The sequence below is a fragment of the Lytechinus variegatus genome, chromosome 7 (assembly GCF_018143015.1).
Source record: "Lytechinus variegatus isolate NC3 chromosome 7, Lvar_3.0, whole genome shotgun sequence".
Taxonomy (NCBI): domain Eukaryota; kingdom Metazoa; phylum Echinodermata; class Echinoidea; order Temnopleuroida; family Toxopneustidae; genus Lytechinus; species Lytechinus variegatus.
The window spans coordinates 42,912,516-42,937,469 of record NC_054746.1 but is presented as its reverse complement, the minus strand read 5'-3'; the positions used below and the strand labels follow the sequence as shown (position 1 = coordinate 42,937,469).

The following is a 24,954-nucleotide window of genomic DNA, read 5'->3' as shown; positions in this document are numbered from 1 at the left end:
TACTTGAAATCACCCATTGTTGATTTCAAGATAATCTATTTGAAGTTAAAGAAGTAGACTTTCAACTAAATTGGATTGGTATGTATGAGTGAAGAACAAAACAAAGCATTTTAATAATCATGTATGATACTCACCACCCTTATTTACCACAGTCATGCATAACAGGAATGGATTGCTCCTGTAAGCTCACAGGTTGTTTCTTTGTGTGAATAATACATCAGATCACCCATTCTTATATATTTTACACATTGTTCATGTATGTATACTATATGTACATGCCTGAACATGTTTTCTTTTTATATTTCATTATTTTTCTATTAATCATTAATAAAGTTTATTTATGGTACACAGAGTGATTTAAGGAATGTCTTTGATGATAATATTGATATAGGCCTACATTTAAAGAGAAATGCCAGTAGTTGCAGTAAACACTAATTTCATGAGAAAGTCTGTAAAACCAGGCTTAATTGTCAGTATATCGAGGATCTAGATCTGGTACAGTCACATAAACTGAACTTTGTGAAATCTTGAAATCTACGCTGAAAAATATTCACACTGAAGATCACCAACACAGATAAGCACACGTGGGACAGTGTATTATTATTACTTTGAATGTTGTGCCCGATGCTTGACCCGAATCCTGTGCTTATTTGCTAATTTCTCAGCAATTACACAATTTCTTCCAGAATCCTTTGGCACACATTCTTTATTTATACAGACACTTTGTGGTCATTTCATTGGATTCTGTACGAACTCATTTTGTTATCGTTACCAAAACTAGCATTTACCTTTAAATTCAATTTATCAAGAGGTGTAAACAGATGTTCGCAATATACATTTCCGTAAATTGTACTTTGCAATACAGGTATAGAATAGCATATCAAAGAAAAACTTATGTAAATACATAAGTGTACAAATCCATATCTATTTTATAAGTTGCAAGATAAGATAAGACTTGATCATGATACAAGTTTTTAATGGCACAGAGATAAAAGATTGTTTTGAAAGAGAAAAAGAAAGGTATGCTATATAAGCTATTATTTTTGCGGAGTTTTTATTTTCTTAGATATCACAAATTATAGTAATAATGATAATAACAGTATATTTACCCAGGGTAGCCACTTCAGTTCAGAAAAATGTTCTCCCAGCAGGTCTTAGTATTATCCGGCTAAGCTAGGCTACTGATTCAGGTGCACACAGCTTTTGAAGAATTTCCGATCGGCCGTTAAATTAACAACGCACACAAATCTTGACACACTTATCAGTGCCAATGTCCCCAACAGCAAAGCTTTGCTATATGTGTGGTGAAAACTTTGAGATATGCACCTATATATGAAGAGCTCAGTTGCAAAAGGGGTTAGGTCCCTTTTTCATCAAATTTGATTTTTCTTTTGTCTCAATGCATAGATTTCTAGTAGCTCTAAGATGAAACCAAAGAAAAAAGTTGAAATTCCCATTAAAAAGTGAACAAAAATTGCAAAGAAGAATCACTTTTTTTTCAAAAGGGGTTAGGTCCACGTAGAATTTTTTGGAAAAGAATAATAACAAAAATTATGAAGACAGCTAGATTTTTTATATCCGATTATATGTTCAGATGGTAGGGTATCATTATAATTTAGTTTCGCATATGAATATGGCAATGTGGCAGTAAAAAAAATGATTTTCTTGGAGTGGACCTAACCCCTTTTGCAACCAAACTCTTCCAAAGAGCTCATTTGTCAAAAGGGGTTAGGTCCATTTTTCATAAATTTTATTGTTTTCTGTCTCAAAACCTTTAGATTTTTAGTTACTCTGATGATACCAAAGAAAATTTGAAATTCACATTAAAATGTGAATAAAAGTGGCAAAGAAAAATAACTGTTTTATTCAAAAGAGATTGGATTCATTTCAGTTTGCTTGCAGAAGAGGTTGGGTCAAAAATTGAAGACAGGTACATTTCTTTTATACCCAAATTTATGTTCGCATGATAGGGTAGTACATCATGACAATTTAGTTTTTCAGAAGAATATTGCAATAAGTGAGAATAAAAAATGTGATTTTTCTCGGAATGGTCCAAAGTGGACCTAACCCCTTATGCAACCAAACTCTTCATATGTACAAGAAATAAGGTTGAGAAAGTACAGTTAGTAAATCAAAAAGGTAGCTAGAATTTCTCAAACAAAATCAGAGCCTAAATTATCTCTTAATGTATTTTTATAATATTTATTCACTCACTGTAGTATTGCAATGTATATGTATTTTCCATTAAATGATTTGGTTTCATTGTCATCTGATTGACTCTATACACAGGTACATTGGTAGCTATTTGCATGCTCATTAATATTCATACATCACATGACCAGAGGTTTTAAAGCTTGTAAGATTCTGTTCACCAAATTCAAAATTTTTACACTTAAACCAGCTTTTCCAAAAACATATCCAATTAATACAACTTCCAAAGATTACTTTTACAGATCAAACTGACATGATGAACTTTCAGATTTAAAGGTACAGGAAAGTGAAATTTATGCCAATTTTTTTAACACTTTGAAACTGCTTTTTATAGGGACAAATTTATTTACAAAAGAGGCATCAGCATTGGGGAGCATATTTTTTGCACTATTTTTCTCTGAAATGCTTTGGAAGTGTTTGGTACATGTACATCTTCCGATCACGAATTCAACACCCTGTGAAAATGTCAGGACCCAAGTACAGTGATTCGCAAAATATTCAGTTGGTGAAAATAACAGCTTAAAGTCAGCATTCACAGTGAAGAGATAAAAATCTAAGGTGATAAATAATTCAATGATCAAAGAATGGAAAAAAAAATCATTTAGTTTTTTGATAAACAATATCTGGCTCTACATGAAATGTTTTAGATTTGTCCATTTCTTGGTTTTTTGTGGATTTTTCCACAAAAACACAACAACAGATCCCTGATCAAATTAAACATGATCTGTATATTTAAAAGGTTGAGGATCTTATGATACACATGTATGTTGTTAAAAAGTGATCAGGCATCGTCCTCCATTAAGCGAACAGTTGCAAGCCTCAATATAGAAAATAAATCACCCAAGGAACACTTGCAAGTACATGTATACAGAGAGTTTATGCCAATTAATTTGTGAAGGCTGTCTTGTTGTGTGCACGTGTGGAAATTAAAAATATTGTAGTAGGGTAGGTGAGATGAAAACATCATCAAGTTTCTCAGGATAGAAAGGTCACTCTCTTCATAGAGCTCATTTACTCAATCAGGGTGTGTACAAATACATTGTGAAATTGATATCTTGTATTGATATCATCACAAGTGATGTATTAACTACACACCAATGGCTTGCTTTAACAGTCTCTAGTATTAAAGGAAAAATCTGTGAAAGGTTGGGCATTAAAGAAGGATTTTCTTTCATTCAGTTTTGGATCTGAAATAAAGTAGAACAAATAAAGAAGTCATGACAGTTTAATTAGAGAAATATTCCTTGAAAAAATAGTGTTCAACTTGCTCTTGCATTAACAATGTATATACCCTAGAATAACCAATCTCTGGTGTTATGAGTTCATATCCCATTCACACATTTCAAAATCTTCTTGGTCAAAAGCAATTAAAAGAGGTTAAATGTGCTTTGCATATGATTTTATTATATCATAATTTACAATTTATTTTGAAATGTTTGCAATTATAGAATGAACATGACTGAAGAATGGTTAGACCAAATTATTGACATAACGATCCTGTAGTCGCACTGCTCACCGCTGTTTTTCATGCTTGCGTGACTTCACTTGATTATTGATTTATGAATAGGAATATGACGTCAGGCAGTTATTGAGATGTTAATGCTTATCTCCATTATGGTATCTGCCTTGACAGTAATCAAAGTGATAAACATACATAATCTAAATGCCAGGACCAGACACAGCTTCTGCTAAAATGTAGTGTCAGTAGTATGTACATTATACCTATGTTCAAAGATGGTATCAGAGGAAGAGAGAGAAAGTGATAGTTGTATTAAGGGATAGTATTAACACTTGGAAAGTAGATAGAAAGAAGAGAGAGGGAAAGAAAAGCTACAATTTTCGTTATTACAAAACACTGTGAATACTATATTTCAGTTTTTTTTCTTGGTAAATCTTATCTAAAAAGTGCTACAGTAATATCAGTAGATGTATGACTCAATCAACTGTATTTCATTTTGGAAAATGATAGCAAAAGTGAACCTTCTATAAGCATATAGAACCTTTTGATCTATTATTTTTTAGTCTTGAAATTCAACTAATCAATCAAAGTTTATGTTGCTGTGGCAAGTTACCACAGATTCAGATAGGGAATGCTGACACTGTCTGGAAATAAATTTTGTTCGTTATCTTTTTCTTGATATTTTTGTACCATGTTTGAATCTAAAGAATCTATTTCAGATAATCTGCTTTTCATGGATAACAAGATGCCATGTGTATAGAGGTCAGTAGCATATATAAATAGGACCTGTGATGTGTTTGGCAGATGGCTTTCAATGGTTGTTTTGCCATCCATTTTGAAGGCCAAAACTATGAATACCAAGTCTAATAATTGGTATAAAGGACAACAAGTTTAAACTTACATGTAGGTTAGTTTTATAAAAATAAATGATTTGCTGTTGCTTGGAAACTGCTATTAATATACAACTGTTTGTGACGTATTTTCATTCTTCTGAGTAAGGTAGCGGTGTGATATTTGTAGACCTATTGATTACAGTCATTTGATTACACCTGAGATGATTGACCCCATTTCTATTAATGAAAGCAGGTGCATTCTTTAATCAATATGATGCAAAATGGAATCATAAAACCTTCTTTTGATATGAAATGTATGATGATGATCTTGTTCTGCAGAGATGGTCGGTAAAAGAGGCACCTTCTCTACCTCTCTTTCTTGTACCTTAAATATTGAAGTATGATTATAAAATCAGTTTGACTTGCAGCTGTCAGTATTAGTATTGATGCTCTTTATCTGAGAATTATTTATTGAAATTTTATTCATAAGCTTCATCGTTTGTAAGTACAACCCAAATAAATTTGAAAATAAACAGAAAAATAAACAAGATGGAACAAATTTTACACTTAAGTTGTTTTTTTTTGGAAGTTGGATGTAGATTTTTTTTATATATTTATTAGTCGCACAAAGCAGTTTTATACACAACCTGGGTGATATATCTTTTTTTTAATTCTTTTTTTTTAAAAGTTTTATGAAATATTTCCTGGTTTGTAGATTTGATATTTGATACTATAGGCGTAATATTTACTAAGAGTTGTTGATTTCACATATTCAAGGAGAGCCAATCATTACAATTATTGAAGGGAAAATAAAATAAAAAGTCAATATTTTGTATAATGAAGACTAAAAACAGTAATGGTGTCATAACCCCCCCCCCCCCCTGCTTTTTTACTATACCCTGTTTTACCACCAAACTTCTCAATACTGTAGTTTTGGTTTGGATCATTATTTGAAATGCTGATTCATGATTATGTTGTTTTTTTTTCATGATGAACAGTGCCTGACCTTTCACATTAAGAGACAACTGACACATTGTGATACATGATGCGAGCCTGTGTTCAATTGGAGATTTATTTACTATTTTTTGTCTTATCTTGTCTTTATTTATTAATTCAAGACTCTGTAGGATGTCTATAAAGCTTTCCGAGAAAATTAAAAGATCAAAATTGTTACAAGCAGATAAAGCTTCATTTATGGAATGATTTGCCAGATAGATTTTACATAATAGAAATTTCAAAATTTGTTTCCTTACAAGTGATATCTCAGGCTTCTTTCCTTTTTCAGAATGATGATTGCTGGTATTCAGTTGTAACAAACCAGATTTATTAAAGCAAAGGTCACAGCCTTAATTCACAATCCCAGGTCTAGTCTGGTGATGTTTTCCTTGTATTTTGACTGTCCTTTATAGAGCTTACATCTAATTTACTGAACTAGATCATTAATCTCCCAGGTCTCTGTCTATTGATCTGACTCACCATACATGTTTATACGATCAGGGCCCTGTCTTACAAAGAGTTATGATTGATCCAATCAATCTCAACTATTGAAAGCGGGCAATATCAACATATAAAATGCATGTTCAAAATATTTTTTAGATGTTTTGTATAATCATACATTCATTGTTTTCTTGAAATTCATTGTAACTCTGTTTCCAAAGGACATCATGCAATTTTTTTGTAGAAAATAATTGACATTGATGGAATTCCATATATTTGAGATTGATCAGATCAGTTGCAACTCTTTGTAAGATGGGGCCCAGATCACAATGTCCATAGACAAACATCTATTCATACAGTGTACATCTGAGCTCTACTTGTTTAGATTCATTTAGCCTACATAATTTCAATTTTGTATGTATTTGTTTGTCACATTTTTTCACTTCTATTCATATATTTGATTAATTTGATCATTAATAAGGTTGTTATAGAGGAATTAGTTGTGGGTACATACCAAAATTGTGGTTTGGTATAACTTTAAATGAATCATTCTGCACTCATGTGAACACACTCTTCAATCAGAAAGCTTCATGAGTAAATTGAAAGGTTTTGTTTTTGTTAAATGGAGTGTTAGTCACATGGCTGTCACATGGTGATTTGTATTCTTCATTCTCTTTTGGTTTTGATATTCTAACTCCCCAAAGAAATACAAATTTAAAGGACAAGTCCATCTCAAGAAAAAGTTAAATTGAGTAAAAAGAGAAAAATCCAGCTAGCATAATGCTGAAAAATTCATCAAATTAGTTTGTAAAATAAAGAAGTTATGACATAAGTGTCAAAACTTTCTTATTTCATATAAGATTTTGATGAAATTTTCAGCGTTATGCCTGTTTGATTTTTCTCTATTGATTCAAATCCACATTTTTCTGGGGTGGAAAGGTAAGAAAGTCAGCAATCAAGTTCATTATGTTATTTCTCATCCCAGACTCTCAGTAAAGTATATTTCACAGGATGAGTTATTTACCTTTTATTTTTCTTTTAAACTTATTGAGCTATTTACAATACTTTTTTAATAAAGCATGGTTTAAGCTGAAAATTTTAGGATGTAGTATTTGTTTGGAGCTCCCTAATATGCAGTCATTGTACTTCTGATACTTGTAAATTTAAAATTCATATTTTCACAAGGAGTGAATGGATAAAATATGATTCAACAGTCTGTCAGTCACTACACGTTTTACAGACTGTAATATCTTAGATGAAGAAGATAGTCCAGTTGAACTCACATTACTGAATGTACCAAAACTTCAGATGGATTTAAAAAGACAACCTTGATAGAACAATGACGTAGAATAAGATCTTTAACTTTGTGAAACTCAAGTGTATGTTTATTAGTTTTAGCTAGAGAAAGGTCAATGAGCAAAAAATATTGGGTTATTATTTCAACCAATGAAACCTTACAAAGAATGATGGAATGATTCATTGACATTCACCAAGCTTACATTTGCTGCCTTGTTTCTGCTCTGCTCATGAAGTCTAATAAAAAAAAATAATTGCTAGAGGGTATTCATTTGTCTCGCAATCTACTATGGTCAACAAGGAAATTTGATAAAGAGTTGCAGCGGCACTCGAAAGCTCGTGAACTTGTAAGCTAGTGAACACTTTTTGCGAGAGTGATCACGAATTTCCTAGAAAGCCTGTGAACACTTTTTGCGAGAGTGATCACGAATTTCCTTGTTGACCATAGTAGATTGCGAGACAAATGAATACCCTCTAGCGATTATTTCAATCCGCAATAATGAACCTATTTAGTATTAAAACAAAATCTTACATCAACCCAAACACCAAGCCTGATGCTCACATTGTTCTGAGCATAAAACCAGCACTCTGATCCTAACCTTACGTCTTTCAAAAAATGAAGTAACAAGCGATTTTTGTAAAAGCAAATATAAATGCTACTCCTCAACGTGATAATGATGCACCATACTTAATAAGTATAGCAATTAATTGGATGCTGACTTTAGATACTGATTGATGCCTTGACCTTTCACAAAAGTTATCTGTACCAGCTTACATACATTGAGATTCAAGATAATGAATAGATGCTGTGTCTACAGATGTATCTCCCTTCTTATTTGTTTGGTTGGTTGATTGTGTTGTACATGACCATACATTTAATAACATGATACAAAACAATATAATATCACAGAAAAATGCATACAAACACATTTTCATTATACATGCATGAACAGTTTCTTTGATATGGAAAAATAACTTTTTAAACACAATTACCATAGGCAGGAGACAGCCATGAGGGGGTTGTTTGATGTTAATGGCGACTCCAAGTGTGTCTTCTTATGTACATATATGAAAAGGATCACTTCAGTATACCATTGGAGTGAATCCATTCTATCACTGGTAGATTTTTTTTCTACATGTAATAAAACAAAATATTTGTAAGCTCACTATACTTTTGTCAATCAAATAACTATTTAAATTGAATTTAGTATATTTGTTTTCAATTACCGGTAGTATTATCAAATTAATTGGGGTTTTTTTTTTATATATTTTTGTTTTCTTCTACAGTCTTGGCACGACAAAGAAAGGAATTGGCCCGACGTATTCTTCTAAAGCCAGCAGGACTGGCATTCGTGTCTGTGATCTGATGGGGGATTTCAAAGTCTTTGAAGAGAAGTAAGTTGGATAGATCATCTGTAGCCACTACTGGGTGATTCCATACGTGTCGTACGGGACATTTAGAGAACATTTGACAGTTTTTGACAAGAAAAAACAAAAAATATTCCAGTAACTATAGGTGGTCATCAACTACTACCAGAGTGTAAGAAAAACCAAGACTTAACATGACTTGAATTCACATCCTGTATAATACAGATTAAAAATAGTAATGTGTCGTACGGACGCAGAAAAAGTGGCTTTTTTAGAAACCTCAAGTTTGTACTCAAAAGTCTGTGAGTTGGGCAGATAAATTTCATAGAAACTGAACTCAAATTGACACTCAATTACCCAAGAACAAACACATTTACAAAAGAAAGCAAAATAAACATTCATGAATAAATAAAGCAAATTATGATTTTCGAGAACACTGTGGCGTACGGGACATTCAAAATGTGTCGTACGGGACATCTCTAAATTGAAGCCAAACTTTCTTACTTTATGTCACTTTGACTTCTTCAATCACATTATTTGGCTGATGATAATGATAATCCCATCAAACTAAGACATTCATTAGGTTAGAAACCGCTATTAGATGAATATTTCTGTCAATATATCATAAACAAAATAATGTGTCGTACGGGACAATTGTGTGTCGTACGGGACACTTGTGTGTCGTACGGGACACTTGTGTGTCGTACGGGACACTTGTGTGTTGTACAGGCACTGCGTGTTGTACTGGGCAGCCTGAATAAATAAACATGAACTTTTTATCAATCAGAAGGAGCATTGCCCCTAAATTCTTGCTTATTTATGAATAATCTTTTAATAAGCAGTCATTCAGGACAATACAATTAAGTAACCTCAATATATACAATTGGGAGCAATATGTTATAATTTTTTTCATGATGGGAAATGTACAAGTGTTCACAGCATTTTTACGAGCTGAAAAACTTCAGGTTTTGTGTGAAGTTATATTTTAGGGAACTAATTGATGATTTCCAAACACTATTTAAACAATAAATGAATGAAACTTTGTGTAAATTATGGGGCTAAAATGATCATGATGTTATGATTTTTTATATAAAATGTATATCTACATATATGTCACAACTGTCACTTTTTTTCCCTTTTTTGGTCACAATTTTTTTGTCTAAAGAAATGCAGTTCTACTTTTTCAAACCCATCTGCATTTCATGAAACCATATGGTTTGTCTTATTTTCAAGATTTTTTTTACAACTTGAAAAACGTAAGGAGTTTCAATATTCAATAAGGGAAGTCCAAATAGATGATCATGATGATTGATATGATTTTTTTTACATCTTATAATAATTCCACATTAGCATGCAAGAGGAAGTCATCTTCCAGGCTAGGTTGAAATATAAAAGTTTTCTTTTCATGCTCAATGAAAAGAAATTAACCTGCTCTGATCAGTGAAAATCACCAGTTTAGCTGAAGGGATTCACAAAAGAATAAGCCTACATGAAATCAATTAAAATGTTTAGAATCACCTATTTCATGTTCTATGGAGATAAACAAAGTACTTTTTCAGTTCACTTTATGTTAAATCAATTAAATGAATTTAAATATGCCTACTATTTATGGTTTCTGAATCCAAATCCTGCAATTAGATGTGTGTCGTACGGGACATGTCCCGTACGACACAGCGTGTGTCGTATGGGACATTTTTTAATAGGACAATAATTGAAAAATGAAGGGCAGTAATTAGATCCTTATGGGATAAATCGATCACCCATGGGTCAAACAAAGAGAAACTCATTTTATGAAATTGCATCATCAAAAATAAAATTGTAGGAAAAACTTTTGCATTGTCATGTGTCGTACGGGACATTGCCAAAAATAGGTTCGGAAAAATCAGGGCTGCCCCTATTATGGATCATGAAAATGTTGTAGATATTATTTGGAACCATCAATGATATATTATTGACCTGCAATATTTTCAATCTTCTCTTGCTTTGCAAATAATTGTTTCAGGTGGAATTTGTACTTGACTATTCAATGAGCAAAATTATTGAAAATTTTAAATTCCATTGTTCTCCCCCCAAAAAACTATATCTGTCTTCACTTTTGGTTAAAACTCATAATTTTCATAAAATTTAGGTATCATAGTAAAATATTACACTACTTATGACTTATTGAAAGCATGTTGAAATTTATGATATTTTTGAAGTTCTAGTGTGGAATCGCCCTACTGGCCCATATTCTGAAGTTGGTTTGACTGTGGATAGCCAATTGAAACACAAATCTTTACCAATACTGGGTAGATATATAAGCTCATGTCTTACGTCATTGATAAATGTTGGTGAATAATAACAATCAGTATTCTTTGCCATTGCATGACAAAAATGCATAGTTAGTAAACCTAAAAAACATCTACAATGTTTACCCAATTTCGATATCTTCAGCTTCTCATAATTTTAGCACAGAGTTTAGACCATGGCCTATAAACAGATTACTGGCTACTGTGCTCTAGATGCTCTGAGAATAACACAATCATGTCTATTAGTATTGCTGAATATTCACATATCCGTTCATATATATTTTATTACTTTGATGTACATGTATGTCCATACAAACAGAAGTGATGAAGATATTACAGAAGTTGTACAAATGTCTACGAAATGAGTATGCTGAAACTACTATCATTAAAGAAAAAATATTGTGTGTTCTGTTTCATGCATAAGCAGGAAAAGTCATTTACAATTATGTTTGACTTTGGTTACTTTGCAATGTAGAAATATGATTTGCACTATATAAATGCATATCATAATTATTACTGTAAAAAAAACATGCAGCTTATAGTTAATGACTTTGTTGTAACAATGGTGGTGGCAAGGTGCTTTTAATGCACTTGTGTACATGCCTAACTTTGCCAAAATGATATTCATAGTGGATTTGCAAGGGCATGCACAACTCCTTTCATGATGCAAGCACTAGGTCATTCTATTTTAATGTGATTTTATGAAATAATAAATTGAGGTGCAGTAGGAAGGAAGTTTAATGTTGAAATGAATATTTACTGATCTGTAAAATTTTGTGACTTCAGAGAATCTTATTAACAACTTGATGTTTTCTCATAGGTTTCGAGCACTAGTCAATATTCATCAGAAACTGTTTCCTCAACTTGAAGTCGATGTGGAGTCTGAACTACAGAGATATAAGGTGAAGACCTTCAGTTTGAAATGATAGTGAAATAGGAAGTGGAATGTGATATTAATCTTTCTTGGAAATGAGTGTGGTCATGAACAGGATCTTCACATTTTTGAGATGTTGAATTAATCTCAGTTGGTCATGAAAGTTGCTCTCTAGTCTTAATCATGTTCTTAACCCTTATTAAACTGGGGGTGGGGCCCCCCTCGACAAATTTCACCACTAGGCTGTTAAAATATAAGCAATTAATTTTAAAAAAATTTTACTACACAGTCTTGTAGTTTACCTCCTGCTCTGCGAGTGTGCAAATTTTTGCGGCGACCGCGCAATCAACGGCCAAGATCTGAGGGCATCCCCAGTATATGTTGGTCTGAAATAGCCCAGTTAAGATAGGGTTAATACATGTTTCTAAAGAGGGGATTGATTAATTTAAAAAAAATTGATGGGCACACTTCACCTAGTTTCTGGGGGCTAAGTGGATCCTAACCATTTGCCTAATACTTAATTTTAATTAATACAAATTATGATCGATGATCAATCCTTATGGTTTTGAGGTTGAGGTGATTTTTCAAATAAGAAGGATTCTCATTTACAAGATTATCTAGGATTATATTTACAGACAATAGTTCCTTTTGAGACAACCCACACAAAACTTCTAAATTTCCACTTTGTTTATAATATCTTAAAATATCAGCCATTGAATTAATTTTACTTTTGAAATGGAATTAAAGTAAATTGAATATAGATTTATTTGGAAGCATTATAGTTTGATTAAATTGAATTATATTCCCTATTTGAAACACCATGATACAGAATTACGCTGAAGAGATCAAGCCTATGGTGTGTGATACAGTCTTTCTAATGGATTCACTACTCAAAGAACCTGGTAAACGGATCCTGGTGGAGGGTGCCAATGCTACCATGCTTGACATCGACTTTGGTGAGAAGTTTGATATGTCAATAGATACATTTCAATATTTTTTTAGATTCTGCTCTACCGTAGATGTGATGTTAAGCAGACTCATGTCTGATTTTGATTCAAACAGGTTATTCACAGCTCATGAAAATCGAGTTTGGCTTTTGCTGGGTCTTGAAATTGTTATTTAGAATATTGCATGCCTTCAAGTTCTTGCACGTGTTTGTTTTCGTTATGATAGTATGAGGTGTAGTGAAAAATATTTTGATTACCTGATATAGTCAAATGAATATGTTTTGTATGGAAAGTTGAGTTTTCAAGATTTGCACAACGTTTCCATGTGTCTAATGGACAAAGAATCTATTCTCAACAAGTATTTCTAAACCAAAAATTATTTTCTATGTATACTGTCATTTTGCATTGCAAATATTCCTGTGAATAAACTTATTTAGCCTTCCTGAATTCTTTAACATGGTCTGATATGTTTTTTCTATTTGTTCTTTATTCCAGGAACGTATCCATACGTTACATCTTCAAACTGTTCAATTGGTGGTGTTTGTACAGGGTTAGGTATTCCACCTCGGAGTATTGGGGAAGTATATGGTGTAGTAAAAGCTTATACTACCAGGGTAGGAGATGGTGCCTTTCCAACCGAGCAGCTGAATGTAAGTAGGATTGGGGTTTATGAATGTTTCTTATATCTCAGTAATATTCAGAGTACCATGAAGCAAAGATTCGTCTCTGTTTATGTGTACGATTTCAAAAAATAAAACTGTATACATTATTTTACCTTGGAATATTATCATTACTTGAAGGGTTTTCTGGCTTGGTTAAGGAAGTTGATAGGTTATTTTCAGTTGTACTTGTATTAGTTCATTGTGTAAATACATTTTTTCAGTGTCGTCCTTGAAGCTTGAGTATATGCTTCCTCTTTTCATGAAGTTTTTGTTATGATCAGATTTTAATAAATAACTAAATGCAGAGATCAATCAAAATTATCCAATAAGTATTGAGATAGTAGAAAAGTTTCCCTTTTGTCATGAAAATATGAGCATGTTTAATTACCCAAAAAAAATTATTTGAATGTATTTAAGGCTTGTAATGAGAAGAAATGCAGTTTCCTTCGAATTGTAGACAATACAAATATTATGAATCAGCTTACTTTTTGATTGAGTATTGTGCACTGGGATCATAATGGCTTTAACTAATCTCTCCCCTTTATTCTTTTTAAATTATTTATGTTAACAGGAAATTGGAGATCTGTTACAGAGCACAGGACAAGAGTTTGGTGTAACGACAAAGAGAAGACGACGATGTGGTTGGTTAGATGTGGTTCTTCTTAAATACGTCCATATGATCAATGGATTTAGTGCGTAAGTACATGTAAAAACTTCATCAGAGATTCAGCATTGCATGATGCTTGGTTTGAATGGTATTAAAAAGATTGTAGAAAGGGTTCAAAACATCACTTGAGAGATATTGAGTCTGTTATGAGCCAGACAAATCAATCTAGTTTTTGTGAAGACCTATTTAAGTGCAATTCCATATATCGTTTATATCCCCGCTATATGTGTGATTTTTTTTACATAAATTTTGTGATTCATCACTGCTTTCAGATTAATATGATATATTTTTTGTGTTTCTATTGCACTGATTTCAATTTAAAAAAAGGATCCTTTTAATTATGAGTTTGGGGAGCATCACTTAAAGAATTATAATCTGCACATCAACTGTTGTTGGCATTGGAAAAGATTTAATTGTTGCTTTCCATGGTTCACCCATGCATGAATAATAGTTTTAGGAAACATTCTAGGAATTGAACATCTTGAAAGCAGATGCAAATATTTGTATATAATAGAAGTACTTTGAATAATTTCATGTTTCTTGTTTGTTTGTATAACCCCTGATAGACTTGCTATGACTAAGCTGGATATTCTAGATATCTTTGATGAGATTAAGATTGGAGTAAAATACCTTGTCAATGGAGAACCACTTGCTTCATTTCCAGGTAAAAACAAAATGAAAGATTCCGCTTTCCATAATCATGAATTGTTACTAACTTTGTTATTTATTCTCACATTACAAAGATGTAGTGTTAAATATTGGGAAAATAACAATATGCTTCAATAAAAGACCAGTTTTCAATAAACTTGCTCAAGATTTTTCAGTTTGGTTCTTTGTGGCCAATCATGGCTCATAGGTTGCCAGATGATTTTTCCCTACAAGGGATACTTATTTTGTGTCAAATCTATTATGTTATTGTTTGTATAAATCTGGGATGTCCAACATATGCGCAAAATACCAAGAAGTTTGTGATTCTATCTGGTCTACTAATTAGAAAACAAAAAGAAATTGATCTGTAACACACAGGTCATTGGTTGACGATACTTCTTTTATTTCTCTACAGCCCATCAAGATGTGTTGAAGGAGGTTGAGGTTGAATATGTAACTATGCCTGGATGGAAGACTAGCACTATACATGCTAGGAAGTTTGATGAGCTTCCAGTTAATGCCCAGAAATACGTCCTCAAAGCACAAGAACTCATTGGTATCCCAAGTAAGTAGTTAGTACATTAATAATTCATTTTTTTACTGACACATTTCCTGTCACAGGTGCAAGCTTAATAAGTAATTTGAAAATTCATTGATTTCAGGTTATTATTAACAAGATGCTATGTCTTTCAGTTACGCAAGCTACTTCCAAAATAATCTTAGGTTTAGGAGAGCGTACCTTTTTCTTAAGTAGAATTCTATCTGCAACAATATCAATTTAAAGTTACTTTCATTTTTGCTTCATAATTCCTTTTCTCCTTCATTTGTTGTAGCAGTAATAATCATTTCTTTTATTTACAGTGAGTAGCCATATCAGTAAGATTCTCCCAGCATACCCCGCGTAGTATCATATGTTATTATTTCTAATATAAAAGCTTGCCAAGTCTAGAAGGTAAAAGGTCTTCATGTTTGCTATCAAGATGCAAAATGTTACCTTTCTTTCTCTTGTTCTGCACTGAGTCCCTGATGTCTTAAAGTGATCATTTCATTTTGTTCTGATTTATTTTGGTTCTTGAAAATGGGCTGAACAGTAGGCTTATAGTGTAAGAATACCATCCCAAAAGTTTCAAAGTATTATATATACAGGATCACTTTTAAAACCTGGAAGATGTAAACCAAAGTTTGAAAATAATTAGGAGTTGGTTTCAATGACTATATGTATAGAGCGAATCTGTGCAACACAACACATTAACTCTAGATGAACACAGCATGACCTACATACAGTGTGTACAAGGTATACACTGAATGTACAGTGCAGCTAATAATAGCGTGTGTATAGGAGATACACACAGCAGAAGTCAGTCAACATAGCCAACAGACTTTTTGAATTGGAGAAAACTGGTCATAAGCTGAACCCATCTACTAGACGGTTCTCAAATTCAAGCTAATAAATTGCTACTTTGTATCTAAATTAGAGTTTTTCATCCTATATTGTGGTCAGTTTCAGGGTTTTTGAGGACAAGTACAGGCACTCATACACATGTTTCGTCTCAGTTTGAGAATTTTTTAAATCAATTGCTCACAAAGTTAAACGATCCCTTTAAGAATGTTTGATCATTTCTGATGGTTTACGATCCCCATTCAATCAATGTGCCCCTTATCTATATTTTCGTAAGCATTGATCCTTTTTCCATGCAGAAATTATAGATTCTTCAAGATTTCATAATAAACATTGTAATTTTCTCTGTTATTTGCCGTTTTTGTTTTACAGTTAAATGGGTTGGAGTTGGCAAGAGCCGAGATTCAATCATCCAGCTTTTCTAAATTCCTACGCATATGATGGCAGATTTTGTTGATCTTATCTGTTGAAGTTGGAGTTGTCTCCGATGAACCCGCTTCAGAAACTAGGATCAGGTTATCCAAGGGTTCATCAATATAGCTAATAATGCTGTAAATGAAAATTACTGTTTATTCTACAACCTCTGAGAGTGTTCAGATAAATATATATCTCAGTAATTGATTATGAGTGACTTAAATAAGTCACCCATCATTAATCTGAAATGTACTAGGGTTTTACTGTCACAAGGTCATTGATACATCATATCTCAAGCATGGGGAACATTTTTACTGACTTGGTTTATCAAATGTCCTCTCCAGTCATCAAATAACTGATGTCTTCTCATTCAATACAATGCAAAGGTAGCAATGTTCTCCCCCCCCCCCCCTCTGAAAATTTATTGTTTCTTCTAGATACAAATTTTTTTCATCATGCAGTTCAAGACTTGAAATAAAAGTACGATCTTTTGAAGGGATTGACTTGTAAATGACTGTCTTTGATCTTCACAAATAAGTTGCCTATATATATTTTTTTTGTATGGAATTATTGACTTGCTTTGTAGAATAGCATTGATACTATTTGCTCAGGTGGGATATCATATTCATTTCTTCTAATCTGAATCAAGTGTTTATTTTTATTCACTGTGATATATCAATATAGATGAGACAGTGTCAATGTTTGTGTAGAGACTAAATTACGCTTTCAACTATCAAAACAAAAACAAGTTTCAACTAAATTTTCTTAATTTTGTCACATGTAGCATGTACACATTGCAGTTGAGATGTTCAAGACTTGTTGTTATTCACTATCAATGCTCTTTCTACCCTATTTTCCAATTTCCTGATTTCTACCTCGGTATTTGAATGGTTTCTTCTAATGTATGTTTTCACCAAGCTTTTGAAAGAAAGAAAAAACTACTATTTTCTGGTTAAAATTTTTGTTACATATTTCTTTTTTGTTTAAAACTGATGTGCAAAATACAAAAATACTGTGCTAATATCCTACACTTTTGTTCAATAGACTTATGATATTATCTTGACACAGAGTTTGAGCAGCCCCTCTACATGTTAAGAACATCATTACAACCTGAATTAAGAAGATAGGGAAATTTATTTGTTTGGAGACCTTTTCATTTGTATCCTCTAGTGTGCTGTTGTGGTTAATGTAACTTCATTTTCATGTTGGTGCTTAAGAAGATAACTGCCGGAAAATTGTTTTCTCTAAAGGGGGCTTTTTCTATGTAAAGTTATGTTTGGCTTTCAGAAATTAAAATGAAAAGTAAATGAAATGTATGACCTCAACTGCTTAAGTCTGAAGACCTGTTCCTTTTATTTCAATATCTTATTGCTGTTCTAGCCAATAATAATTTAACATTAGTTTGGAGGTTCAAATTAAACTTTGTTGATTTGAAGTCTGGATGAAACCTTTACTTAATAATAGAATGTGAGGATATGTGCATGTGTATTCAGTCCACTCCAAATTACAGACATGCTTTTGTTCTTTCAAGCTCTATCATTAAAAACCACAAGGCACAAAGTTTTGAAAATTGGTATTCAAACTGCTACTCATCATTTTTCTTTTCTTTTTTAAATATACTATTTACTATATATTTTTTGTATCTTTTTCAGTTATTTTGCTTTCAATATCCTAACTAGAGGTTGCTGTTGTTATTAGATGTAATAGTTTTTCCCTGAAATGTTTTATATCCTTTTATATTAATTTAATTGGAGCTTTACCAGTCCATGATTTCTTGGGTTTTTTTTGTTGTTGCTTATTTAACACTGTAATCAACATAACATCCATTGTATTATACATATGTTAGTTTAAGAGAGAGCTGAATTCATTTGGAACAATAGGTAAAGTAGATTAATGAAATTTAACAGTTATTTCACCTTCAATTTTAAGGTTCCAAAACTAGCGCGGAAGAATGCAATGGGAATCACTTTACATTTTAATTTAATGTTGGATTGTAGAAAGGATAAATATTTTTATGAAAGAACTTTATAACATGAATGATTAATGAAAATGTCAATGTTATTGTACCATGTGGTTCAAAATGTGAAAAAGTAATGTAAAAAACTTGATTGCCTAATGAAAGAATTCTTTTTATCGAAGGTATGCATTAGTTAAATGTCTATTTAATGTTGGTCTAGTGTATTACATAACATTTTAAGAGAAAATACTTTTTTAAGGACATGGAAGTATGATATTCACAACATTCATGATCATAAGGGATTGTTACACAGAATCTAACCATTCTACACTCCATACTTTTTAAGATTTCATAATTGTTTTGTCAGGACACTGTCTTGATTTTCTGAGCTAAAACGTAACTGCTTTAAGAAAATCATTTTCTTCAAGTAAACAATACAATCACCTTGCCTATTTAGAAAAATTGCAATGTTATGCCAAGAGAAAAACTTGAACTGGTTCAAGAAAAAATTATTGATAATGTGAAATTTTTATTATTTTTTCCATCAAAGATCATTATTACAGGTTATGTCGATACATTCTAACTTTTATTTTTTTGATACAGGTGATATGCAGATAGTCAAATTTAGTTAAAACAGACATGATGTACAGTGCAACATGAAGAATAATATACCTAAATACTCTTACAAGTACCCCTTGATTTACATATTGTTATTGGATGTCTTTTCCATGTCTGGTATACATTTAGTTTGTGAACCTTTTTCATAACCTTGTACTATGGTCTCACCTAAAGTCACTGAATGTCAAAGATTTTTCCCTTGATATTCTGTTTTCTGGTGAGAATGATTAAAAGTTTTATGTCATATTTAAGACTTTGTGGAGGAGCAGTGGTAACTTCATGTTCTTGTGCTAAACGAAAGTTGTTTTTTATTGCAGAAAGTCGCATTTATGTCAAAATTATTTTGTATTAGAAAAATTATTAAAATAATATTAGAAATTATCAAACAAGCACAATTAGAAAAAAATAGTGATATTAAGAATCACACCTACAATGACAGGAAGATAACAACCTCTACATGTAGATTTCAATTTTGTCTTCCTTCATGATTTTATTGTCTAAATTTTGGGTGTGTGATTTTTAAACTGTACGATTGAAAATTATATATATATGCTGAGAGGAAAATTGAGATGAAACAAGTGTTTGTTGATCTCCATTGTAATTATTCATCAGATTCATTGTAAAGCTAATTTTTTTTTCTGCTGGTGTGACTTGTTTCAAATAAAGTATGGGATGTGGTGAAGAATAAAATTGATTCCAGTGTTTTATCATCTATAAGGCCCGTATTCTGATAGCTGGTTTAACTTAAAACTTTAAAGTTGTGGTTTAAGTATGGAAAGCCAAAAGTATCAAAAAATTTATTAAGTTGTATGTCTCTTATGTTATTTGTCAATTATGAATGATTTGAGAGCCACATGAGCTGAAGTATGATATATCTACTGTTAGTGATTTATGTAACAATTGGCTATCCATACTTAAACCACAAGTTTAAACCTGAGTTTAAGTTAAACCTGCTATCAGAATATGGGCCTATGTGTATTTCTTTGTTGCAATAATATTTTGTCATGAAAGGGATGGTCCAGGCTGGAGATATTGCTATCTCAATAAATAGAGTACAATTCAGAGCAAAATGCTGAAAATTTGATCAAAATCGGATAACAAAGTTATTGAATTTGAAAGATTTGCATTATTCCGGTGAAACAGTTCTCGGCATGCCGTCATGAATATTCATTAGGTTTGCTGATGATGTCATAATCCCCACTTGTTCTTTTGTATTTTACTATATGAAATTGGGTTTATTCAAAAATTTTATACCATGCACTAAAACAATTGGACTGACAACTGATCATGTGCATTAGTTATTTATTGCTGCAAGTTATTTCACCATAACAGAGACACATCATTTACACATGTGTGAAAAAATTAAACATTTATGATTTCATGTAATAACATAAAATGAAAGTTATGAATATTCATGACGATGTGCATATAACTGTTTTCACAAAATATAAACTTTGAAATTCAATAACTTTGTTATTCGTTAGCTGATTTTGATGAAATTCACTCATGCCCAACAATAATTTCCATTCAAGTTTAACAATCAGTGAAGATAGTGACCCCTCGTGTTATCAAATAATAAAAAATGAAATTAATCCAAATCTAGAAAGCTATTAGTCAAAGATTACTGCATATTAAAAGTAAAATTTGCTAGAATATGAAAGAGCTGCTTCTCTCAAGTTTTCATCAATATCTTATACCATTGATGCGATGTATGACAAATTAACCGGAAAGACTATTACAGGTATGCATTCCATTTTGTCCAAGTTTGTCAAAAATACCCAGTTTACATTGTTACGGTCATCAGATGGATGAGTCTGTATATCCCTTGATAATTTATGTAAACCCATGTATTGACAGCATTGAGAGGCAAAAGACAAAGCTATACATGGAATAGTAACACTGAAATTCAAATATGCAATTCTCATACTGGAGCTGAACAAAGACCACAACAAGGTGAAAGTCATAAGGATATTTACTAATCTTATGATTTTGTAAAATTGAATAAATCCACCCTCAAATTATAGAGGCTACAGAGACTATGAACCTGTACGAAAATCATATTCTCCATCACATGCTGCCCAGGGAGATCAGTCTAAGTATATTATGCTCTGTTTATACTCCCTAAAACGATCATAAACCAATGTAAATGAGGCATAAAGCGATACTTTATTTGATCCCTCAGATTCCATAGTCGGGAGACGGTCATTTTGAAAAGCCTTTTTTTTAAGGCGGAGGTCATTACTGATTGATCAATTCCATTCACTCCACCTTTTGTACCAAAACTTGGAAAAATGAAATTTGTTGTCATCCACATTAATTTTTTTTCCAGATGTGCATGGTGATAGGTATTACTACTAGTAAGTTAAGAATTTAAGGATGAGTTGCTTTTACATAATCTAGTAAATCTTCATTGTTGTATTTGATACTCGGTGAAAAAGAGCTTTCTTAATTAGGATTCCCCTTATTTTAATATTTTACATATGTAGCAGTTAACCTATTTGATTTATTGTAACATAATTGTTACCTAATATCGTGTCTCCTCAACACACACACATATATATACATTCCTCTGCATTATTATCAATTGGTGTATTCAAACCGACTCAAGTTTTAGAATACCTTCTTTGATCACAATATTAAACCCGATCTACCCTATTCAGAAAATACCAGGCATTTTGGGCATTGTATAAGCTAATTACTTGTAATATTCCAGAAAGTGTGTCAACATTATGAGTACTTTCAGTGGGATTTTTCCAGGGTAGCAGGTATTCTTGCAATGTGAAAGCAAATGAGAACGTTCTCAACCCAGCGAGTAGATGGTCATGAGCTGCATGGCCTGCTGAGCTAGCAATTTCTTTCCTGCTACCTAATCAGACCATACCGTGCATGCTAGTAACTGAGTTCTGCTTCTTAGTCAGTGTGAATGCAGAAAATCATTGACTTTCTTGGGCATGAACAAATTCTTGTAATTCAAAAAGTATTCTGGTCATCAGTCAGCCTGAATATAGTCTACTTATTCTGTTTATAATTCTCTCATTGCTCCTATTTCCTCTTTCATGCTTATTTGGATCTCTATTTGCTTACTTAAATCCCATTAATTTTCTCATTCTTATCACCAACACTTTCAATTAAAATCACATAAATGAGAAATCACAAAGTTTATTTATTGGCAAGGTGTTAGTAAAATTTAATCATTCCCACTTTTTTTTCATCTGGACACTGAACACATTTCAAATCATTGATAACAAATGAACTTTGGTACTTTTTAGTTTTTTTATCTTTCCAGTATATTAGGTTGTTATTGCTCACTTTAAAATAAATGTGAATAGCTTTAAAAATGATAACATAAATCAATCCATGAACTAATTCCACCTGTAATCATCTTAACATGTCATAATTAAATCATATTATCATAACTTTCCCTGTTAAAAACATCTCTCATAATAGATCTCAATGTATCATAAAAAATGTGACAAATATGTGCTTAAAAAGTTTCATAACATACTTGTCTGATTCATTTCAAATCCGGGGGGGGGGGGGGGGCCACTTCCATTCACGAGTGGATACCATGCGCGACCATGGGGTCTCGAAAAGCACCCTAAACACGTAATTTCCATATTCTGAAAATGCACCCCTTAACAAGTATTGGCGTGTGAAACCCTACCCTTAACAAGTATTGGAAACAAAACGATACTCTTGGCAAGTATTCCCTGAAATGAACCCCTAAACAAGTACAGGAATGTTTTATTGTTACGGGTCCTTCGGTCGTCGGCTTTACCTTATTAGGTTTAGTACGACCCCACCTTCTACACCTCGCGCAAATCGGACTCTAAAAACGTAGTAAAGGGGCAAAAAGGACATTGTTTTATCATCCCCGCAAATTCGACCCTAAACACGTAATTTTCCTAGCGAAATAGATACCCTTTTTTCATTATTTTTGTGTTTTTGACACCCTTATCACGTTACGTACGTAACGTGCCCTATCGTGAAAAAGACATCCTTTTTACGTGTTTTTTTGGTCGCGCATGGTATCCACTCGTCAATGTAAGTGGCCCCCCCGGGTTTCAAATTAATCAGCATTAGAACAAAAATTACACATAAATGATTAATAATAGAGTACTGCCTCTGATTATGGAAACGAACATTTTTTTTCATCTTGTGTTCAACACACAAAAAAATGAAAATCTATGAAATCTCACTTTATTCAAAAATAATAATCTGTAGCCTATACTTTCCCCACCATATAAACTTTGTCTTATCTGAATTAAATGATTTAAGAACATGAATTGTATGGTGTCCTTTACACTGCATCTTTAACAGACTTCTATATAAGGATAGTGCGTGTGCAATACAATAAAAACAGAAATACCTTAGGGGCTATGTAATACTCAAAAGGATCAGTTTATATTACCTTGTTACATTAAAACACCTTTATAAAACATATTTTGCATGATTCCTTTGAATCATTCACACCAATTTGGCACACATCACTACCATTCATTACATCTTACAAACATTATATACATACATGATTCTATTGAGAACTAAACCTTACAATCATTTTTAAACTCAATTCTGAAATAAGAACACTTGTCTTTTTGTCTCTTGCACCAAAATACAATTTCCAACATGCATAAAAAAGAAAAGTATATAGATATGTACATCTAAAAGTTAATAATTACAAAAGGTTCATTACTATTAAAAAAAAAAAAAAAACATTCCAATTACCAATTGCCCAACTTGGGTATCTAAACAAAAAAATACTCATATCAACAATTTGAAAAAATGTGGTGATACACATATAAACCCTAGATAATGGAGGCTGGGGGTTGAGAATTCACAGCTCAGATGGAAGAATGGATGGCAAGAGGAGAATCTCTAGAATCTTCAAAGGATACAGGAAAAAGAGTAATTGCTCAAATGGACAGTTCCCATTCATTGAACACTCTAACAAGACAGAAAACCTTGAGTGTGACAGTTAAAGTGTAGGAAAAGGTACATAACCTCACTAAGAATTTGTCCTGATCAACAGATTAGTTTGAAGGAACTCAAGTACACGTTTCTCAAGGGATACCTTCAAAATAACACACTGACCAGGCTAAAACACACAACAAACTTAGAAGTGGATTACAATTTCCCTTAAATTTACAAACCCTTAAAAAGAGGAAATAGAATATTGATATATGTATATATATATATATATATATATATATATTTGATAATTGATATATGTATAGGCCTATATATAAATTTGTTTTGATGTGACGCTCTATCATATTGTAAGGTATACCACATCATAAATGATTTATCTAAGCAACAAAGGCTATCAAAATTGATGAGGATGACATTTTGTTGACTAAAGTTCTAGTATGGGAATTATTTGAACTATCCGAGTGGATGAAATCAGATACCAATCTTACTACCTTCCTAAAACTAGTTTAACATGTAATGAGAATGGTCAAAGCGATCTTCCAAGTCTGTTCATAAACCACCTCTCATGTATTTTCAAGATCGCTTTGCCCCATTAAACTGGTTTTAGAACGAGGACACAACCGTTTTTCGGGAAGCGATCTTAGCACATTTTGAGCGGGCTACTCCACACGACATGTGTAGAATGCCTATGCTACAACTTAAAATTTCGCATGAAAGGTGTCACCCCACTAAGAGTGTTCCCATAGCAACGAGATTGCTTTACGTGAAGTGATTTTGAAAACCACTTTCGGGTGATTAAATGGAACGCTAGCAAAACAATCTAGCAAAACGATCTTCCAAACCGGTTTCCTGAACCGGTTTCCAGTAACTAGTTTTAAGAAATGTAATGAGAACGGGTCCAATAATCCTGATCTTCATGAAGCATATCACAGAATATAAAACCC

The 24,954-nt window shown here is 32.3% G+C and overlaps 1 protein-coding gene across 1 annotated transcript in view; it reads left to right on the top strand.

Moving 5' to 3' along the window:
- The window catches only part of LOC121419376 (adenylosuccinate synthetase isozyme 1 A-like), a 33,779-nt gene extending 14,011 nt beyond the window's left edge, over nucleotides 1-19,768 (top strand). Inside the window, exons 5-12 of the mRNA XM_041613813.1 lie at nucleotides 8,524-8,631; nucleotides 11,713-11,794; nucleotides 12,596-12,722; nucleotides 13,209-13,363; nucleotides 13,947-14,071; nucleotides 14,609-14,706; nucleotides 15,106-15,255; nucleotides 16,462-19,768. Coding sequence (XP_041469747.1) covers nucleotides 8,524-8,631; nucleotides 11,713-11,794; nucleotides 12,596-12,722; nucleotides 13,209-13,363; nucleotides 13,947-14,071; nucleotides 14,609-14,706; nucleotides 15,106-15,255; nucleotides 16,462-16,514 — 898 coding nt within the window. The 3' untranslated portion in view covers nucleotides 16,515-19,768. The remainder of the gene's footprint in view (nucleotides 1-8,523; nucleotides 8,632-11,712; nucleotides 11,795-12,595; nucleotides 12,723-13,208; nucleotides 13,364-13,946; nucleotides 14,072-14,608; nucleotides 14,707-15,105; nucleotides 15,256-16,461) is intronic.
- Nucleotides 19,769-24,954: the final 5,186 nt, after the last annotated feature.